This window comes from Oncorhynchus tshawytscha, linkage group LG01, assembly GCF_018296145.1.
Source record: "Oncorhynchus tshawytscha isolate Ot180627B linkage group LG01, Otsh_v2.0, whole genome shotgun sequence".
In the NCBI taxonomy this organism is placed as follows: Eukaryota; Metazoa; Chordata; class Actinopteri; order Salmoniformes; family Salmonidae; genus Oncorhynchus; species Oncorhynchus tshawytscha.
The window spans coordinates 6154832-6172545 of NC_056429.1; the positions used below are offsets into that span (position 1 = coordinate 6154832).

The 17714-nt window shown below is 44.5% G+C and overlaps 1 protein-coding gene across 4 annotated transcripts in view; it reads left to right on the forward strand.

The window, feature by feature from the left end:
- The first annotated feature begins 821 nt into the window (after nucleotides 1-821).
- The window catches only part of ano5a (anoctamin 5a), a 73301-nt gene continuing 56408 nt past the window's right edge, over nucleotides 822-17714 (forward strand). For 2 of the 4 annotated variants that reach the window (XM_042322105.1, XM_042322124.1), the window contains exons 1-3: nucleotides 823-1067; nucleotides 14652-14710; nucleotides 15438-15758. In XM_042322105.1, the coding sequence (XP_042178039.1) occupies nucleotides 989-1067; nucleotides 14652-14710; nucleotides 15438-15758 (459 nt within the window). In that variant the 5' untranslated portion in view covers nucleotides 823-988. Of the gene's footprint in view, nucleotides 1068-14651; nucleotides 14711-15437; nucleotides 15759-17714 lie in introns of all 4 variants that reach the window. The other 2 variants (XM_042322162.1, XM_042322189.1) reach the window with 2 other exon arrangements.

Consider the following 17714-nt stretch of genomic DNA (forward strand, 5'->3'; position numbering starts at 1 on the left):
TCAGGGATGTTCTCTGTTTAGTGATTCCTCCAGATCAGAGGCAGTAGAGATGATCAGGGATGTTATCTTGATAAGTGCGTGAATTGGACCATTTTCCTGTCCTGTTGAGCATTCAAAATGTAACGAGACATTTTGTACTCAGTACGTTTGGGTATCATGGAAAATATATGGAGTAAAACGTTTTTTTTTGTTTGTTAGGAATGTAGTGAAGTAAAAGTAAAAGTTGTAAAAAAAAATATAAATAGTAAAGTTAAGTACAGATACCCCCCAAAAAACGACTTAAGTACTACTTTAAAGTATTTTTTACTTAAGTACTTTACACCACTGATCCTTTTCGGTTAGTGTGCATTTATTTGTTGGGTTTTTCCCATTTATTTGTTGTGATTTTGCCTTGTATTCACTGATGTCTACATTCTGGACATCCTGCCCTCCGGCACTTCTGAATAAAACCGTTAGGCACTTAATGGCCTTTTTGCCTTTTTGTCACCATCGTTGCGCCGCTATTTCAGAGTTGTTTACCCTGTTGCAGAATACCATGCAACGGGATTATAATAGAATAACTAAATGCCAATTCAGTTCCACTAAGATTAAATGACAAAAGCTGTCCTATAAAGTCACTTTTTTTTGACACATTAAAGCAGTAAGAAATATTTTATGATCTTGTCCTTTGAATCTCTTTGTACGATGATTTTATAAAGTAGGCCAATCATGTGTTATACCGTCTGTAACGGTTGAACGTAACCAGCTCAGTGCCGACAAAGTTTATGGAGTCAGGCCCCTCCCCTTTAATGACGATATTTTTTGTCAGGGGACTTTGGGGCTTGGTGGTGTCTCTTGAGCGCAGTTTCAAGATTCATCTTGAGAAGGTAGCAGTACATTTACCGCCCAAAGTGAGTCCGGAGCCTAAGGCGTGGGCTTGGAGTCCTGACTCAAAAGATACCTCCTTGTTTTTATCGGGCCGAACGTCGTTCCGCAAGGGCTCGGCAAGATGAGTGACAGGAGTCGACTAACGGGAAAGATTGGAGATGAAACTTTGATTGAGATGAGCCAGAACTCCCTATGTGATGGTAAATTGTTCCGCTTACTTGTGTCAGACTAGTTAGGCAGACAGCGCCGCATTGAACTGGTTGATGTTCCATGCTCTTGCTTGCTTGTTTACAGCTTTATGATAATCAAATTAGTAGGTTATTTGTCTTTAGGTATGAGATGCAGATTGATCTGTAGCTTATACAATCATATTGTTGCTTATAGGCCTAACAGTTACGCATTTAATTGTATTATATGCAGACCAACTCAACCGAAGGGACTGTAAACACGAGTTAGGCCTAATAAACACTTTGTCATGCACAAAATTAATATGTCTCAGACCCCAACAATTTACCGTTTTATTGAATAAAGCCATTATTTAAGAAGTTGATTTACAGTAGATCTGTAGACTACTCAGATTGATACGGTTTAAAATATCAGCAACCTCTTAAAGATTTCTTAAAATACAGTAATTACATTACCATGCAGGAACATGGACATCGATAAGGTATCATAATAATGGTGTTATTCAATCTTTCCAGGACGTTGTGTTTTACCACTGGTCGCCGTTTTACTGTGTATTATCAGCATAGTCATTGTTAAATCAGTTTTTTTGTCCGGAGAGTAAACTGTCGGTTTTCAGACCTCCCCTTTAATACACTACCCAGGCTGCCTCATGGTCAGACCCGGACTTGTCGAGAATTCCTTTTAGGCTTAACATGGTCATGTTGTTAGTAGGGAACCCCCCTCTCTCTGATATGGAAGAAATTCTCTGCCTGCTTCAGAATACAGATTAGCATTTCATATACACAGGCTACAAGTAAACGTTCCCTACACCTGCTGAGCATAACTTTGTCAGCAAAGCAACGTTTTATAGCCTTACCATCTATGTTAATACTGTATATCAGATGAGATGGATTACTTTGAATGTGCCCCAGTCCCCAGCATTCTTTTTTAGATGACTGTCTGTCACCATGTTCTTTAGTTCAGTACTGACTGTAGAAGTTATAACAGAGAGAAGTCTTTGATACTTAAACCTGACCCGAACCCGAGTACAGTAGTTACTTAAGCAATAAGGCACCTCAGGGGTTTGTGGAATATGGCCAGCATACCCCAGCTAAGGGTTGTTCTTAGGCACGACGCAATGCGGAGTGCATGGATACAGCCCTTAGCCGTGGTATATTGGGCATATACCACAAACCCCTGAGGTGCCTTATTGCATTTATAAACTGGTTACCAACATAATTAGTAGAAAGAGTACAAACAAATGTTTTGCCATAACAGTAGTATACGGTCTGATATACCACAGCTGTCAGCCAATCAGCATTCAGGCGCTCAAACCACCCAGTTTATAATGTAGAAGTTATAACAGAGAGAAGCGTCTATGGTACTTAAACCTGAGATGTGAGTGAGAATGGCTCAGGCTACACCCTAAACAGCACCCTATTCACCCTATAGTGCACTACTTTAGACCAGAGCCCCATGGCACCCTATAGTGCACTACTTTAGACCAGAGCTCACACCCTATTCCCTATATAGTGCACTACTTTAGACCAGAGCTCGCACCCTATTCCCTATATAGTGCACTACTTTAGACCAGAGCCCTATGGCAGCCTATTCCCCATATAGTGCACTACTTTAGACCGGAGCCCCATGGCACCCTATTCCCCATATAGTGCACTACTTTAGACCAGAGCCCCATGGCACCCTATTCCCCATATAGTGCACTACTTTAGACCGGAGCCCCATGGCACCCTATTCCCCATATAGTGCACTACTTTAGACCGGAGCCCCATGGCACCCTATTCCCCATATAGTGCACTACTTTAGACCGGAGCCCCATGGCACCCTATTCCCCATATAGTGCACTACTTTAGACCGGAGCCCCATGGCACCCTATTCCCTATATAGTGCACTACTTTAGACCGGAGCCCCATGGCACCCTATTCCCCATATAGTGCACTACTTTAGACCGGAGCCCCATGGCACCCTATTCCCCATATAGTGCACTACTTTAGACCAGAGCCACATGGCACCCTATTCCCCATATAGTGCACTACTTTAGACCAGAGCCCCATGGCACCCTATAGTGCACTACTTTAGACCAGAGCCCCATGGCACCCTATAGTGCACTACTTTAGACCGGAGCCCCATGGCACCCTATAGTGCACTACTTTAGACCAGAGCCCCATGGCACCATATAGTGCACTACTTTAGACCAGAGCCACATGGCACCCTATTCCCTATATAGTGCACTACTTTAGACCAGAGCCCCATGGCACCCTATAGTGCACTACTTTAGACCAGAGCCCCATGGCACCCTATTCCCCATATAGTGCACTACTTTAGACCAGAGCCCCATGGCACCCTATTCCCCATATAGTGCACTACTTTAGACCGGAGCCCCATGGCACCCTATTCCCCATATAGTGCACTACTTTAGACCAGAGCCCCATGGCACCCTATAGTGCACTACTTTAGACCGGAGCCCCATGGCACCCTATAGTGCACTACTTTAGACCGGAGCCCCATGGCACCCTATAGTGCACTACTTTAGACCAGAGCTCCATGGCACCCTATTCCCCATATAGTGCACTACTTCAGACCAGAGACTATATTTTTATTTAACTAGGCAAGTCAGTTAAGAACAAATTCTTATTTTTAATAACAGCCTAGGAACAGTGGGTTAACTGCCTTGTTCATGGGCAGAACAACAGATTTTTACCTTGTCAGCTCAGGGATTCGATCTTACAACCTTTCGGTTGCTAGTCCAACGCTCTAACCACTATGGCACCCTATTCCCTATATAGTGCACTACATTAGACCAGAGCCCATGATACCCTATTCCCCATATAGTGCATTACTTTGGACTACTTCCCTATGAGCCAATGACTCAATGAAGAGTGTGTTGTTGATGGTGTTGGACAAGGTTCATGTGTCTCTTTTTACAGTCTATGTGGTATATCACCATGGTGATGGAGATTAGGATAGGGAAGAAGAGATTAAAGAAGAAGACCATCATAAAATTCCAAATGGACAGATAACACTGACACGGTGTCTTTGTTTTCCAACAACACAACAGGGCCAGTTTTATGGCCAGGCACCACAGGCTGCAAATAAATATTTACATCTACCTAACACTTTTGATATGTTGTTGCTCTTTTGGTCCATTAAATTTGAGTATTTTCAATAAGTAAACATTAAAAATGTAAAATACTTGATGAAAATGTATATTTTTCTTCAGTTTATCATACTATACCATCATTAACATTTGAATGAATTTTAGCTCTGTTTTTTTGTCCGGGAGAGTAAACTGTCGGTTTTCAGACCTCCCCTTTAACACACTACGCAGGCTGCCTCATGGTCAGACCCGGACTTGACGAGAATTCCTTTTTAGGCTTAACATGGTCATGCTGTTAGTCAGTACCCCTCCTCTTTCTCTGAGCTGGAAGAAATACTCTGCCTGCTACTTCATCCATTGTCCAGAAAAATGTATTTACGCAATATGCAAATATGTGCATATTTAATTAGATATTGCATCATTTGCAGGAAAATTATAATACAATAAAGTTTGATGTTTGTGTCTACATTCAACTGGTAAAAGTTGATTGTGATGTAATTTAAAGGGGGAAAATTACTCAATGAGGGTGTGGTGCCTGGCCTTAAAACATAAACCGATTTATTTCAGACATAGGTCACATTTGGTACAAAGTTTAGTAGGTCTCTCTCTCTGTGTGTGTGTGTGTGTGTGTGTGTGTGTGTGTGTGTGTGTGTGTGTGTGTGTGTGTGTGTGTGTGTGTGTGTGTGTGTTTGTGTGTGTGTTAGTGATGTTTGGGTTGACTCACTGTATCTACAGTATAGGTTACATGGAGGTTTTATCTGGCGTTAGTGCCTAACCTACTGTAAACCTAAGCTTTAGGGCCTAACTGTAAGCTTGCCAAATATACACCACATGCCAAAATACTTTTGGGAACATGGGCAGAAAATGTTGAATGTATATAGAAGGGAGATCCAGAACAGTAGTCTAATGTTTTAGAAGAGAGGACCAGAACAGTAGTCTAATGTTCTAGAAGAGAGGACCAGAACAGTAGTCTGTTATAGAAGAGAGGACCAGAACAGTAGTCTAATGGAATAGAAGAGAGGACCAGAACAGTAGTGTAATGTTCTAGAAGAGAGGACCAGAACAGTAGTCTAATGTTCTAGAAGAGAGGACCAGAACAGTAGTGTAATGTTCCAGAAGAGAGGACCAGAACAGTAGTCTAATGTTTTAGAAGAGAGGACCAGAACAGTAGTCTAATGTTCTAGAAGAGAGGACCAGAACAGTAGTCTGTTATAGAAGAGAGGACCAGAACAGTAGTCTAATGGAATAGAAGAGAGGACCAGAACAGTAGTGTAATGTTCTAGAAGAGAGGACCAGAACAGTAGTCTAATGTTCTAGAAGAGAGGACCAGAACAGTAGTGTAATGTTCCAGAAGAGAGGACCAGAACAGTAGTCTAATGTTTTAGAAGAGAGGACCAGAACAGTAGTCTAATGTTCTAGAAGAGAGGACCAGAACAGTAGTCTAATGTTCTAGAAGAGAGGACCAGAACAGTAGTCTAATGTTTTAGAAGAGAGGACCAGAACAGTAGTCTAATGTTCTAGAAGAGAGGACCAGAAAAGTAGTGTAATGTTCTAGAAGAGAGGACCAGAACAGTAGTCTAATGTTTTAGAAGAGAGGACCAGAACAGTAGTCTAATGTTCTAGAAGAGAGGACCAGAACAGTAGTCTAATGTTTTAGAAGAGAGGACCAGAACAGTAGTCTAATGTTCTAGAAGAGAGGACCAGAACAGTAGTCTAATGTTTTAGAAGAGAGGACCAGAACAGTAGTCTAATGTTTTAGAAGAGAGGACCAGAACAGTAGTCTAATGTTCTAGAAGAGAGGATCAGAACAGTAGTCTAATGTTTTAGAAGAGAGGACCAGAACAGTGGTCTAATGTTCTAGAAGAGAGGACCAGAACAGTAGTCTAATGTTCTAGAAGAGAGGACCAGAACAGTAGTCTAATGTTCTAGAAGAGAGGACCAGAACAGTAGTCTAATGTTCTAGAAGAGAGGACCAGAACAGTAGTCTAATGTTCTAGAAGAGAGGACCAGAAGGCGCTATAGAAATTTGAGGCGGGGCGGGAGGCAGGACTTCAAAATGGAGCATCAAGGGAACTAACTGTTCGGATGGGTTAAATGGAATAGTAGCCTGACTGAACTCTGGACACTGACTGTAGGTCTATAGCCTCTGACATAGTCTAATATAATATTAACTCCTGCAGAAGTAAGCATTTCTTGCAGTAAAATGCTACCCTATATATAAATTCTTACTTGGGAACAGGAGTGGAGAAATATGATTTCTCTAAACTTCCCTAAATTTCGATGCAAGAGAAGCAGAGATGAAAGAGAACTTTACAGATGTCGACTAAGATTGAATCATTCATGCTATCATTTATGACAGGGCTCTCCAACCCTGTTTCTGGAGAGATACTGTCCTCTAGGTTTTAACTCCAACCCTGTTCCTGGAGAGATTACCGTCCTCTAGGTTTTAACTCCAACCCTGTTTCTGGAGAGATTACCGTCCTCTAGGTTTTAACTCCAACCCTGTTTCTGGAGAGATACCGTCCTCTAGGTTTAACTCCAACCCTGTTCCTGGAGAGATACCGTCCTCTAGGTTTAACTCCAACCCTGTTCCTGGAGAGCTACCCTCCTCTAGGTTTAATTCCAACCCTGTTCCTGGAGAACTACATCTGATTCTAATAATTAGCTGGTTGAAAAGCTAAATCAGGTTAGTTCCAACTGGGGTTGGAGTTAAAACCTACAGGAGGGTATCTCTCCAGGAACAAGGTTGGAGTTAAAACCTACAGGAGGGTATCTCTCCAGGAACAGGGTTGGAGTTAAAACTACAGGAGGGTATCTCTCCAGGAACAGGGTTGGAGTTAAAACCTACAGGAGGGTATCTCTCCAGGAACAGGGTTGGAGTTAAAACTAGAGGAGGGTAGCTCTCCAGGGACAGGGTTGGGCAGCCCCGATTTATGACATTATTGTGGTGAGCAAGGGTTTATTTAGTCTACTTGGGCAACAAGTAGGATAATGACAGAAGAAAAGCTGCATGTATCTAATTATAGACAAGTTGACTAACAAAAAGCCAACCAAAATGTTGGATATTATAATCAGAAACATAGGCCTATCTAAAAAGGCCTGTCAAAAGAGGTTTGGCCTAGTCCCAACGCGCACTAGCGACTCCTTGTGGCAGGCCGGGCGCATATGCACGCTGACTTTGGTCGCCAGTTCTATGGTGTTTCATTGGTGCGGCTGGCTCCCGGGTTAAGCGAGCAGTGTGTCAAGAAGCAGTGCGGCTTGGCAGGGTCGTGTTTCGGAGGACGCACAGCTCTCGACCTTCGCCTTCGAGTCCGTACGGGAGTAGCAACGATGGGACAAGACTGTAACTACCAATTGGGGAGAAAATGGGGTAAAAAGTTGAAACAATAATCACACAAATAAATAAAGGATAGTTCTGCGCAAGTTCTATATTTGTGGGTTTGGGTCGTGTGCAGGCCTCACATTGTCACTTTATCACATATAATCGTGCGTTTCTGGATGGGTTATTAGCAATTGCGGGTGGGTGCGGGTGAACAAACAGTTGCCCCACCTATCATTAGCGTGCGTGCGTTGGGTCTGGTGTACGGTAAGTATCTGCCCCTCCTACAGGCAGCAGGAAGTTGCATCTGTAGTGTGACCACAGCTTGTTAGCTGCTCTAGTCGGTAGAATAGGACGGGGGGAAGTTTCCTGTCACAGGAAAGCAAAGCAAACAAGGCTACGTCTTAGAGAACAAAGTTATTTGACAGGACCGTGACTTGTATCAAAACAAGTGCACTACTTTGGTCAAAGGTCGTGTACTATACAGGTAATAGAGGGCCATTAGGTTTAGCTAAGTCATAGAAAAGTAGGATACTGTTTACCGTCGTCACCCTTAACAACCTGGAGATATGGGGTCAATGACATGACATCTTGGGCACTTCAAAATACATTTATCATTTTATATCTCATTACAGTTGAAATTGTGTCTGTAACTGATTTTGTACTTGGTACTTTAGAGATAACCTGGAGATAGCCACAAGGAGACAAACACCACATTTAGGCCTTTAAGCCCTGTGTATTAGCTCACCTAAAGGGGAATTGGACATACTATCAAAACCTTGGAGTTATTGGATAACTACCCCGTAGATAATTCTGCAGGAATAATGTGTATTAAAGAACTGCTTTTTTCCATTGTTAGCCTATAACCCACACCTGTCATCTCCTTCACTATCTGAGCCTACAGCCCACACCTGTCATCTCCTTCACTATCTGAGCCTACAGCCCACACCTGTCATATCCTTGACTATCTGAGCCTATAACCCACACCTGTCATCTCCTTCACTATCTGAGCCTACAGCCCACACCTGTCATCTCCTTCACTATCTGAGCCTATAACCCACACCTCTCATCTCCTTCACTATCTGAGCCTACAGCCCACACCTGTCATCTCCTTCACTATCTGAGCCTATAACCCACACCTCTCATCTCCTTTCACTATCTGAGCCTACAGCCCACACCTGTCATCTCCTTCACTATCTGAGCCTACAGCCCACACCTGTCATCTCCTTCACTATCTGAGCCTACAGCCCACACCTCACATCTCCTTCACTATCTGAGCCTATAACCCACACCTCTCATCTCCTTCACTATCTGAGCCTACAGCCCACACCTGTCATCTCCTTCACTATCTGAGCCTATAACCCACACCTCTCATCTCCTTCACTATCTGAGCCTATAACCCACACCTCTCATCTCCTTCACTATCTGAGCCTATAACCCACACCTCTCATCTCCTTCACTATCTGAGCCTACAGCCCACACCTCTCATCTCCTTCACTATCTGAGCCTATAGCCCACACCTGTCATCTCCTTCACTATCTGAGCCTATAACCCACACCTGTCATCTCCTTCACTATCTGAGCCTACAGCCCACACCTGTCATCTCCTTCACTATCTGAGCCTACAGCCCACACCTGTCATCTCCTTCACTATCTGAGCCTACAGCCCACACCTGTCATCTCCTTCACTATCTGAGCCTACAGCCCACACCTCTCATCTCCTTCACTATCTGAGCCTATATCCCACACCTGTCATCTCCTTCACTATCTGAGCCTACAGCCCACACCTGTCATCTCCTTCACTATCTGAGCCTACAGCCCACACCTGTCATCTCTTTCACTATCTGAGCCTACAGCCCACACCTGTCATCTCCTTCACTATCTGAGCCTACAGCCCACACCTCTCATCTCCTTCACTATCTGAGCCTATATCCCACACCTCTCATCTCCTTCACTATCTGAGCCTACAGCCCACATCTCTCAGCTCCTTCACTATCTGAGCCTATAACCCACACCTCTCATCTCCTTCACTATCTGAGCCTATAGCCCACACCTCTTATCTCCTTCACTATCTGAGCCTATAGCCCACAACTCTCCTCTCCTCCTTGGCTGTGTGGTATTTTCTGAACAGAGAGTTATGTCTGTTGACAAAGTCACGCCGGTCCCTATACATTCCCCTCTCCTATCCTCGATGTTGATCAGAGAGTCCCGAGAGGCCTGTGTCCTTGTGGTATTTCCCCCCAGTAATCAGCTGTCCTCTGTATGCCAACAGCAGTTGAATTGTTCTAGTCTTGCATGGATTAATCAAGGGTGGAATTTCCTGCTTATGTCCTGTTGAATCCGAGAATCTTGCTACCAGGATTTCTGGAAAAGTAATCAGATTTAAGGGTCGGGTTTCACTGTTCCACTGTACTGCACTGTTCCACTGTACTGTTCCACTGCACTGTTCCACTGTACTGCACTGTTCCACTGTACTGCACTGTTCCACTGTTCCACTTTACTGCACTGTTCCACTGTACTGCACTGTTCCACTGTAATCCACGGTTCCACTATACTGCACCGTTCCACTGTTCCACTGTACTGCACTGTTCCACTGTAATCCACTGTTCCACTGTAGTGCACTGTTCCACTGTAGTGCACTGTTCCACTGTAATCCACTGTTCCACTGTAATTCACTGTTCCACTGTAGTGCACTGTTCCACTGTAATCCACTGTTCCACTGTAATCCACTGTTCCACTGTATTCCACGGTTCCACTGTAATCCACTGTTCCACGGTATTCCACTGTTCCACTGTAATCCACTGTTCCACTGTAATCCACTGTTCCACTGCAGTGCATTGTTCCACTGTAGTGCACAGTTCCACTGTAATCCACTGTTCCACCATACTGCACTGTTCCACTTTCCTGCACTGTTCCACTGTTCCACTGTAGTGCACTGTTCCACTGTACTGCACTCTTCCACTGTAGTGCACTGTTCCACTGTACTGCACTGTTCCACTGTAGTGCACTGTTCCACTGTAGTGCACTGCACTCTTCCACTGTAATCCACTGTTCCACTGTTATCTACTGTTCCACTGTACTTCACTGTTCCTCTGTACTGCACTGCACTGTCCACTGTTCCAATGTACTGCACTGTGCCACTGCACTGCACTGTTCCAATGTACTGCACTGTTCCACTGTACTGCACTGTTCCACTGTTCTGCACTTTTCCACTGTAGTGCACTGTTCCAATGTACTCCACTGTTCCACTTTACTGCACTGTTCCACTGTACTGCACTGTTCCAATGTACTGCACTGTTCCATTGTAGTGCACTGTTCCACTTTACTGCGCTGTTCCACTGTACTGCACTGTTCCACTGTTCCACTTTACTGCACTGTTCCACTGTACTGCGCTGTTCCACTGTTCCACTGTAATGCACTGTTCCATTGTAGTGCACTGTTCCACTGTTCCACTGTACTGCACTGTTCCACTGTTCCACTGTAATGCACTGTTCCATTGTACTGCACTGTTCCACTGTTCCACTGTACTGCACTGTTCCACTCTTCCACTGTACTGCACTGTTCCACTGTACTGCACTGTTCCACTCTTCCACTGTACTGCACTGTTCCACTGTGCCACTGTACTGCACTGTTCCACTATACTGCACTGTTATCCGCTGTTCCACTGTAACCCACAGTACTGCACTGTTCCACTATACTGCACTGTTATCTGCTGTTCCACTGTAACCCACAGTACTGCACTGTTCCACTATACTGCACTGTTATCCGCTGTTCCACTGTAACCCACAGTACTGCACTGTTCCACTCTTCCACTCTTCCACTGTTCTGCGCTGTTCCACTGTAATCCACAGTACTGCACTGTTCCACTGTACTGCACTGTTCCACTGTTCCACTATACTGCACTGTCCCACTGTACTGCACTGTTCCACTGTACTGTACTGCACTGTTCCACTGTTCCACTGTACTGCACTGTTAGACTGTTCCACTGTACTGCACTATTCCACTGTTCCACTGTACTGCACTGTTCCACTGTTCCACTGTACTGCACTGTTCCACTGTTCGACTGTACTGCACTGTTCCACTGTTCCACTGTACTGCACTGTTCCACTGTTCCACTGTACTGCACTGTTCCACTGTTCCACTGTACTGCACAGTTCCACTGTTCCACTGTACTGCACTGTTCCACTGTTCCACTGTACTGCACTGTTCCACTGTTCCACTGTACTGCACTGTTCCACTGTTCCACATGTTTTCAGCAGCTGTAGAGTCATTCATAAAAATTCACAAAGCTGGTCACAGTCAGTCTTCTGTAGTGACATCTCCTTCTCTTTCCCTTTCTTTTGTGTACTGGGAAACCAGTGTATTAAGTCAGACCGCCCAGCTACAGTTATTTTGTTGGTTGACTAAACTGTACTTTTCAGAAATCTTCTCTCTTCTCTCAGTTCCCACTGTGATTGAATAAATCAGGATTAGAGAGACGAGAGTAACATGAGTTTAGGCTAAAACAAAAGTAGAAGTAGGTATTCTGTAACTTAACTAAAACACTAGTAGGAATTTACTATAGTTACCTATGTTTTTGTTGTTGTTGTTTATTAACTTTATTAAAACAACAATACAAAACAAAGACGATGTGAATGGCCACCTCCCATCAGTGGGTTCTCTGGTCAGTGGGTTCTCTGGTCAGTGGGTTCTCTGGTCAGTGGGTGCTCTGGTCAGTGGATGCTCTGGTCAGTGGGTGCTCTGGTCAGTGGGTGCTCTGGTCAGTGGGTGCTCTGGTCAGTTGGTGTTCTGGTCAGTGGGTTCTCTGGTCAGTTGGTGCTCTGGTCAGTGGGTTCTCTGGTCAGTGGATGCTCTGGTCAGTGGGTGCTCTGGTCAGTTGGTGCTCTTGTCAGTGGGTTCTCTGGTCAGTGGGTGCTCTGGTCAGTGGGTGCTCTGGTCAGTGGGTGCTCTGGTCAGTGGGTTCTCTGGTCAGTGGGTTCTCTGGTCAGTTGGTGCTCTGGTCAGTGGGTTCTCTGGTCAGTGGGTGCTCTGGTCAGTGGGTTCTCTGGTCAGTGGGTTCTCTGGTCAGTGGGTTCTCTGGTCAGTGGGTGCTCTGGTCAGTGGGTGCTCTGGTCAGTGGGTGCTCTGGTCAGTGGGTTCTCTAGTCAGTTGGTGCTCTGGTCAGTGGGTTCTCTGGTCAGTGGGTGCTCTGGTCAGTGGGTGCTCTGGTCAGTTGGTGTTCTGGTCAGTGGGTGCTCTGGTCAGTGGGTGCTCTTGTCAGTGGGTGCTCTGGTCAGTGGGTGCTCTGGTCAGTGGGTGCTCTGGTCAGTGGGTTCTCTGGTCAGTGGGTGCTCTGGTCAGTGGGTGCTCTGGTCAGTGGGTGCTCTGGTCAGTGGGTTCTCTGGTCAGTGGGTGCTCTGGTCAGTGGGTTCTCTGGTCAGTGGGTTCTCTGGTCAGTGGGTGCTCTTGTCAGTGGGTTCTCTGGTCAGTTGGTGTTCTGGTCAGTGGGTGCTCTGGTCAGTTGGTGTTCTTGTCAGTGGGTTCTCTGGTCAGTTGGTGTTCTGGTCAGTGGGTGCTCTGGTCAGTGGGTGCTCTGGTCAGTGGGTGCTCTGGTCAGTGGGTGCTCTGGTCAGTGGGTTCTCTGGTCAGTGGGTGCTCTGGTCAGTGGGTGCTCTGGTCAGTTGGTGCTCTGGTCAGTTGGTGTTCTGGTCAGTGGGTGTCCTTGCCCCCAGCCTCCCTGAGACTCCAGCAGGGTAAAGCTCCCACCGCTGGCACAATATAGGCCCATTAGTTACCTAGTAGCTCTTTCCTGCAGTCAGATGACCTACTGGCCTCATGGGTGGAATGTTATTCATATTTTTCATAACTTCATAACTTTTAATCAACATTCTTTTCTTTTTTTTCAACAGCTGAAAATCTGATGTTTCAATGTCAAATGGTTTTGTTTATTGCGATGCAAACTCAAAAATGTAATACATTTCAACTGTTGCATTACATATCTGACATGGTACTTCTTTGTTTAAGCCCATAACCATGTGTGTGAGGTGGATACTTTTTGTTTTTAAAGTAGATTTTTTAAGACTTCCGAGAAACACTTTTTAAGACTACTGAGAAATCCTGCTTTAAAAGGTTTTCAAGCAAGTCTGTTTTCTGGGGCATTTTGGAAAGAGGAAGTGGTTATTTGGCAGGTTACTCTCAGCATGAACTAAGAACTAGGAAGACTGACTGGATCCTATTGTTACATCACTGTTGCCGTAGAAACACTCCTCATTTCATCATTGTAACAACGTTAGAAGTGTGTGTCTGTCTGTGGGTGTTTGTTTGTGTGTGCGTGTGTGTGTCTGTGTGTGTGTTTGTCTGTGTGCGTGTGTGGATGTGTGTCTGTGTGTGCGCTTGTTTGTCTGTGTGTGTGTGTGTGTGTGTGTGTGTGTGTGTGTGTGTGTGGCAGAAGGACAGACTAAATACAACCTTAAAGAGACCAGCAATTATTTCATCTCTATTTAGATTCTTGAGTCAAGAAATGTAAAATACCAAACACACACACACACACACACACACAGATAGACACACACACACACAGATAGACACACACACAGATAGATAGACACACACACAGATAGATAGACACACACACACAGAGAGATGCACACACACACAGATAGACACACACACACAGAGATGCACACACACACACACACAGATAGACACACACACACACACAGATAGACACACACACACAGAGATGCACACACACACACACAGATAGACACACACACACACACACAGATAGACACACACACACACAGATAGACACACACACACACAGATAGACACACACACACAGAGATGCACACACACACACACAGATAGACACACACACACACAGATAGACACACACACACACACACAGAGAGATGCAGACACACACACACACACACACACACACTTGTGTTTTTTTGTGGGGTTTTTTGCCTTTTGTTAGGCCGTCATTGTAAATAAAAATGTGTTCTTAACTGTCATGCATAGTTAACTAAAGGTTAAATAAAATAAAATAAAAACATATTTTTAAAGTCTGTACTTTACTTGAATGATCTCAAGTATGATCAAGTAGGTTGTGTCAATGGATCTCCGCTACAATTTCCCCAATTAGGACAATAAGGGGATTGATTGATTGGTTAATTGATTGATTATACTCTTTGTGTTTCAGGGGACAACAACGGCTTCCCCCACGATACTGACGACTATCCCCAGCCTGACCCTTCAGAGGTAAACACACACACTACATTCTCAATATGATACGCACGAACACACACACACACACACGCACACGCACACACACTACATTTTCAATATGACACACACACACACACACACACACTACATTCTCAATATGACACGCACACACACACACACACACACACACACACACACACACCAATCTGAGTATTCTTCAGATTGGTCTGTGATGCTGGGGGTCTGAGTAGTCTTCAGATTGGTCTGTAAGGCTGGGGGTCTGAGTAGTCTTCAGATTGGTCTGTGAGGCTGGGGGTCTGAGTAGTCTTCAGATTGGTCTGTGAGGCTGGGGGTGTGAGTAGTCTTCAGATTGGTCTGTGAGGCTGGGGGTGAGTATTCTTCAGATTGGTCTGTAAGGCTGGGGGTGTGAGTTGTCTTCAGATTGGTCTGTAAGGCTGGGGGTGTGAGTAGTCTTCAGATTGGAGAACTCTATCGCTGCTGTCCAATCCGTAGCACCTACACCCTTGGCACTGCTGTAGATCTCAGAAGATTGGAATAAGCATTATGGCAACATTGTCTTTCCTTCTGATTGGCTTGAAATGTCATCATAATTATTACTTCCACCAATTACTTCCACCAATCCAAATCCTCTCAGGTCTACAGAGATGGCTAGTGAGTATAGGGGATAGGGGTTCATTTGGAATCCAGAATTCTTCTTACTTTCCTTTTCTATCTCCTCCTCTCCTCCTCCTATTTTAAGTCTCCCACTCCTTACATCAACCCTCCTGATCATGGCTCCTGTGAGTCTCTGGGTCCTGGGGTCCAGGGTCATGGTACCTGTGATTCTCTGGGTCCTGGGGTCCAGGGTCATGGTACCTGTGATTCTCTGGGTCCTGGGGTCCAGGGTCATAGTACCTGTGATTCTCTGGGTCCTGGGGTCCAGGGTCATGGTTCCTGTGATTCCCTCCGCTCCAGTTTGCCCTCCATCCACTCTCACCACTCAGGCTCTGACCACAGTGACAGCAGCCCTGAACGTGGACAGATCCTTAGACGTTTGTCCACCGTGACTGGGCTGACTGGGGTAAGAGGAAACAGAGAGACATTGCTCGTTGCATGCTCCTGTGTGTGTGTGTGTGTGTGTGTGTGTGTGTGTGTATGTGTGTGTGTGTGTGTGTGTGTGTGTGTGTGTGTGTGTGTGTGTATGTGTGTGTGTGTGTGTGTGTGTGTGTGTGTGTGTGTGTGTGTGTGTGTGTGTGTGTGTGTGTGTGTGTTTGATTCCCCGTTGATAAAGTTTGTGTTGTTTGTTTAGTGTCATTTTACAGTCTTTAGTCAAACCCTGCAGCTGTTGGTTAACTACCTAATCATCTCTGTGTCATGAGTGTGTATTGACACACTCCCTGCTTGCTTCTAATTGTTGTCTGTGTGTTTCCGGAGTGTCTAGGGGTTATTGTGTGTTAGCCATATATTGGGAGTGTGCAATAACATGTGCCTAAATGTAATAACCTAACCATCCGTCAATGAACAGGATCTGGGTCGTACCCTTTTTGGGATAATAAAGTATTCTACCAGTGTACTACTACTATGGGACTTGTCTGTCCAGATGTCTGTCAGGAGTCAAGCACTAAGCATTGAGAAACTCTGAATAATTTAATTTGTATAATTTTTTTTAAAAACTTGGCAAGTCAGTTAAGAACAAATTCTTATTTACAATGACGGCCTACCCCCCGGGCCAAACCCGGACGACACTGGGCCAGTTGTGCATCTCCGTATTGGACTCTGAAATCACGGCCGGTTGTGATACAGCCTGGAATTGAACCAGGGTCTGTACTGAGATGCAGTGCCTTAGACCACTGCACCACTCGGTAGCCCTAATGCTAAGTGCTTGTTTTACCTTGATCAGTCCTTTTATCCTCTCATGGCTTGTGTTGCTGCTTCTTACCTATCTATGTTTAGTTTCCGGACTTGGGAGTATGGCGTTGCCTGAACCAGAATCTGTGTTTACAGGAGACGTTTGAATACACTTATTCTCCTTTAAGCTTGAAAAGCTGGTGAATGGCTGCTTCCTTAATGTTAAAATACGTTCGGTACTTACCAAAGAATGGCGTTTCGCTGAGCAACTATCTTCATTACTGCCGTCGCGGCCGATATGTACTTCTAAAAAAGGTCCCCCCCAAAAAATGAATACCTTGTCTGGAATTTTGTGTTTTTTATCATCTTTTTTATCATCTTAAGTATTGAAGGTGGTTGCGAGAATGCCAATAGTGTGCAAAGCTGTCATCAAGGCAAAGGGTGGCTATTTGAAGAATCTCGAATATAAAATCTCTTTTGATTAGTTTAACACTATTTTTGGTTACTACATGATTCCATATGTGTTATTTCATAGTTTTGATGTCTTCACTATTATTCTACAATGTAGAAAATAGTAAAAAATAAAGAAAAGCTCTTGAAAGAATAGGTGTTCTAAAACCTTTGACCGGTAGTGTACACTAAATAAAGCCCATCCTAGAAATATACACTCACTAAAAACGGACCCTATATTGTCTACTTAATCTACTAACAAAATATTATTGCATTCCATGTAGCACTGTGAAACAGACTGATATGACGTTCATACACGGTTGTAAAAATCAATGACCTTTCCTGCCGCGGGGATCAGCAGACCTGTGCATGTCAGTCATGAGAGATTTTACTGGAAGTGCAGATGAGGTGAATCATTGATCAATAACAAATTTTAAAAAAGATTGTATTTTCAGCGGTTTGAAGCTGCTGTACAAAACAGAAAAGTAAAAGATGAAGATATTAAACTTAATGGTGGAGTATAGAAATAGCGCACATAAAACAGATCTACCGCTTCATAAACTTGATGAGAATGACAGATCTATAACTCATATTTCTATGTGTACTTGGTCAGGTCACCCAAAAAGTACAATTTTGCAGCTTTAAGCTTGAAAAGCTGGCGAATAGCAATTGGAATGGCTTCTTCCTGGTCTCGAAGGAGAATCACTATATTCAACGTCTCCTGTAAACACAGATTCTG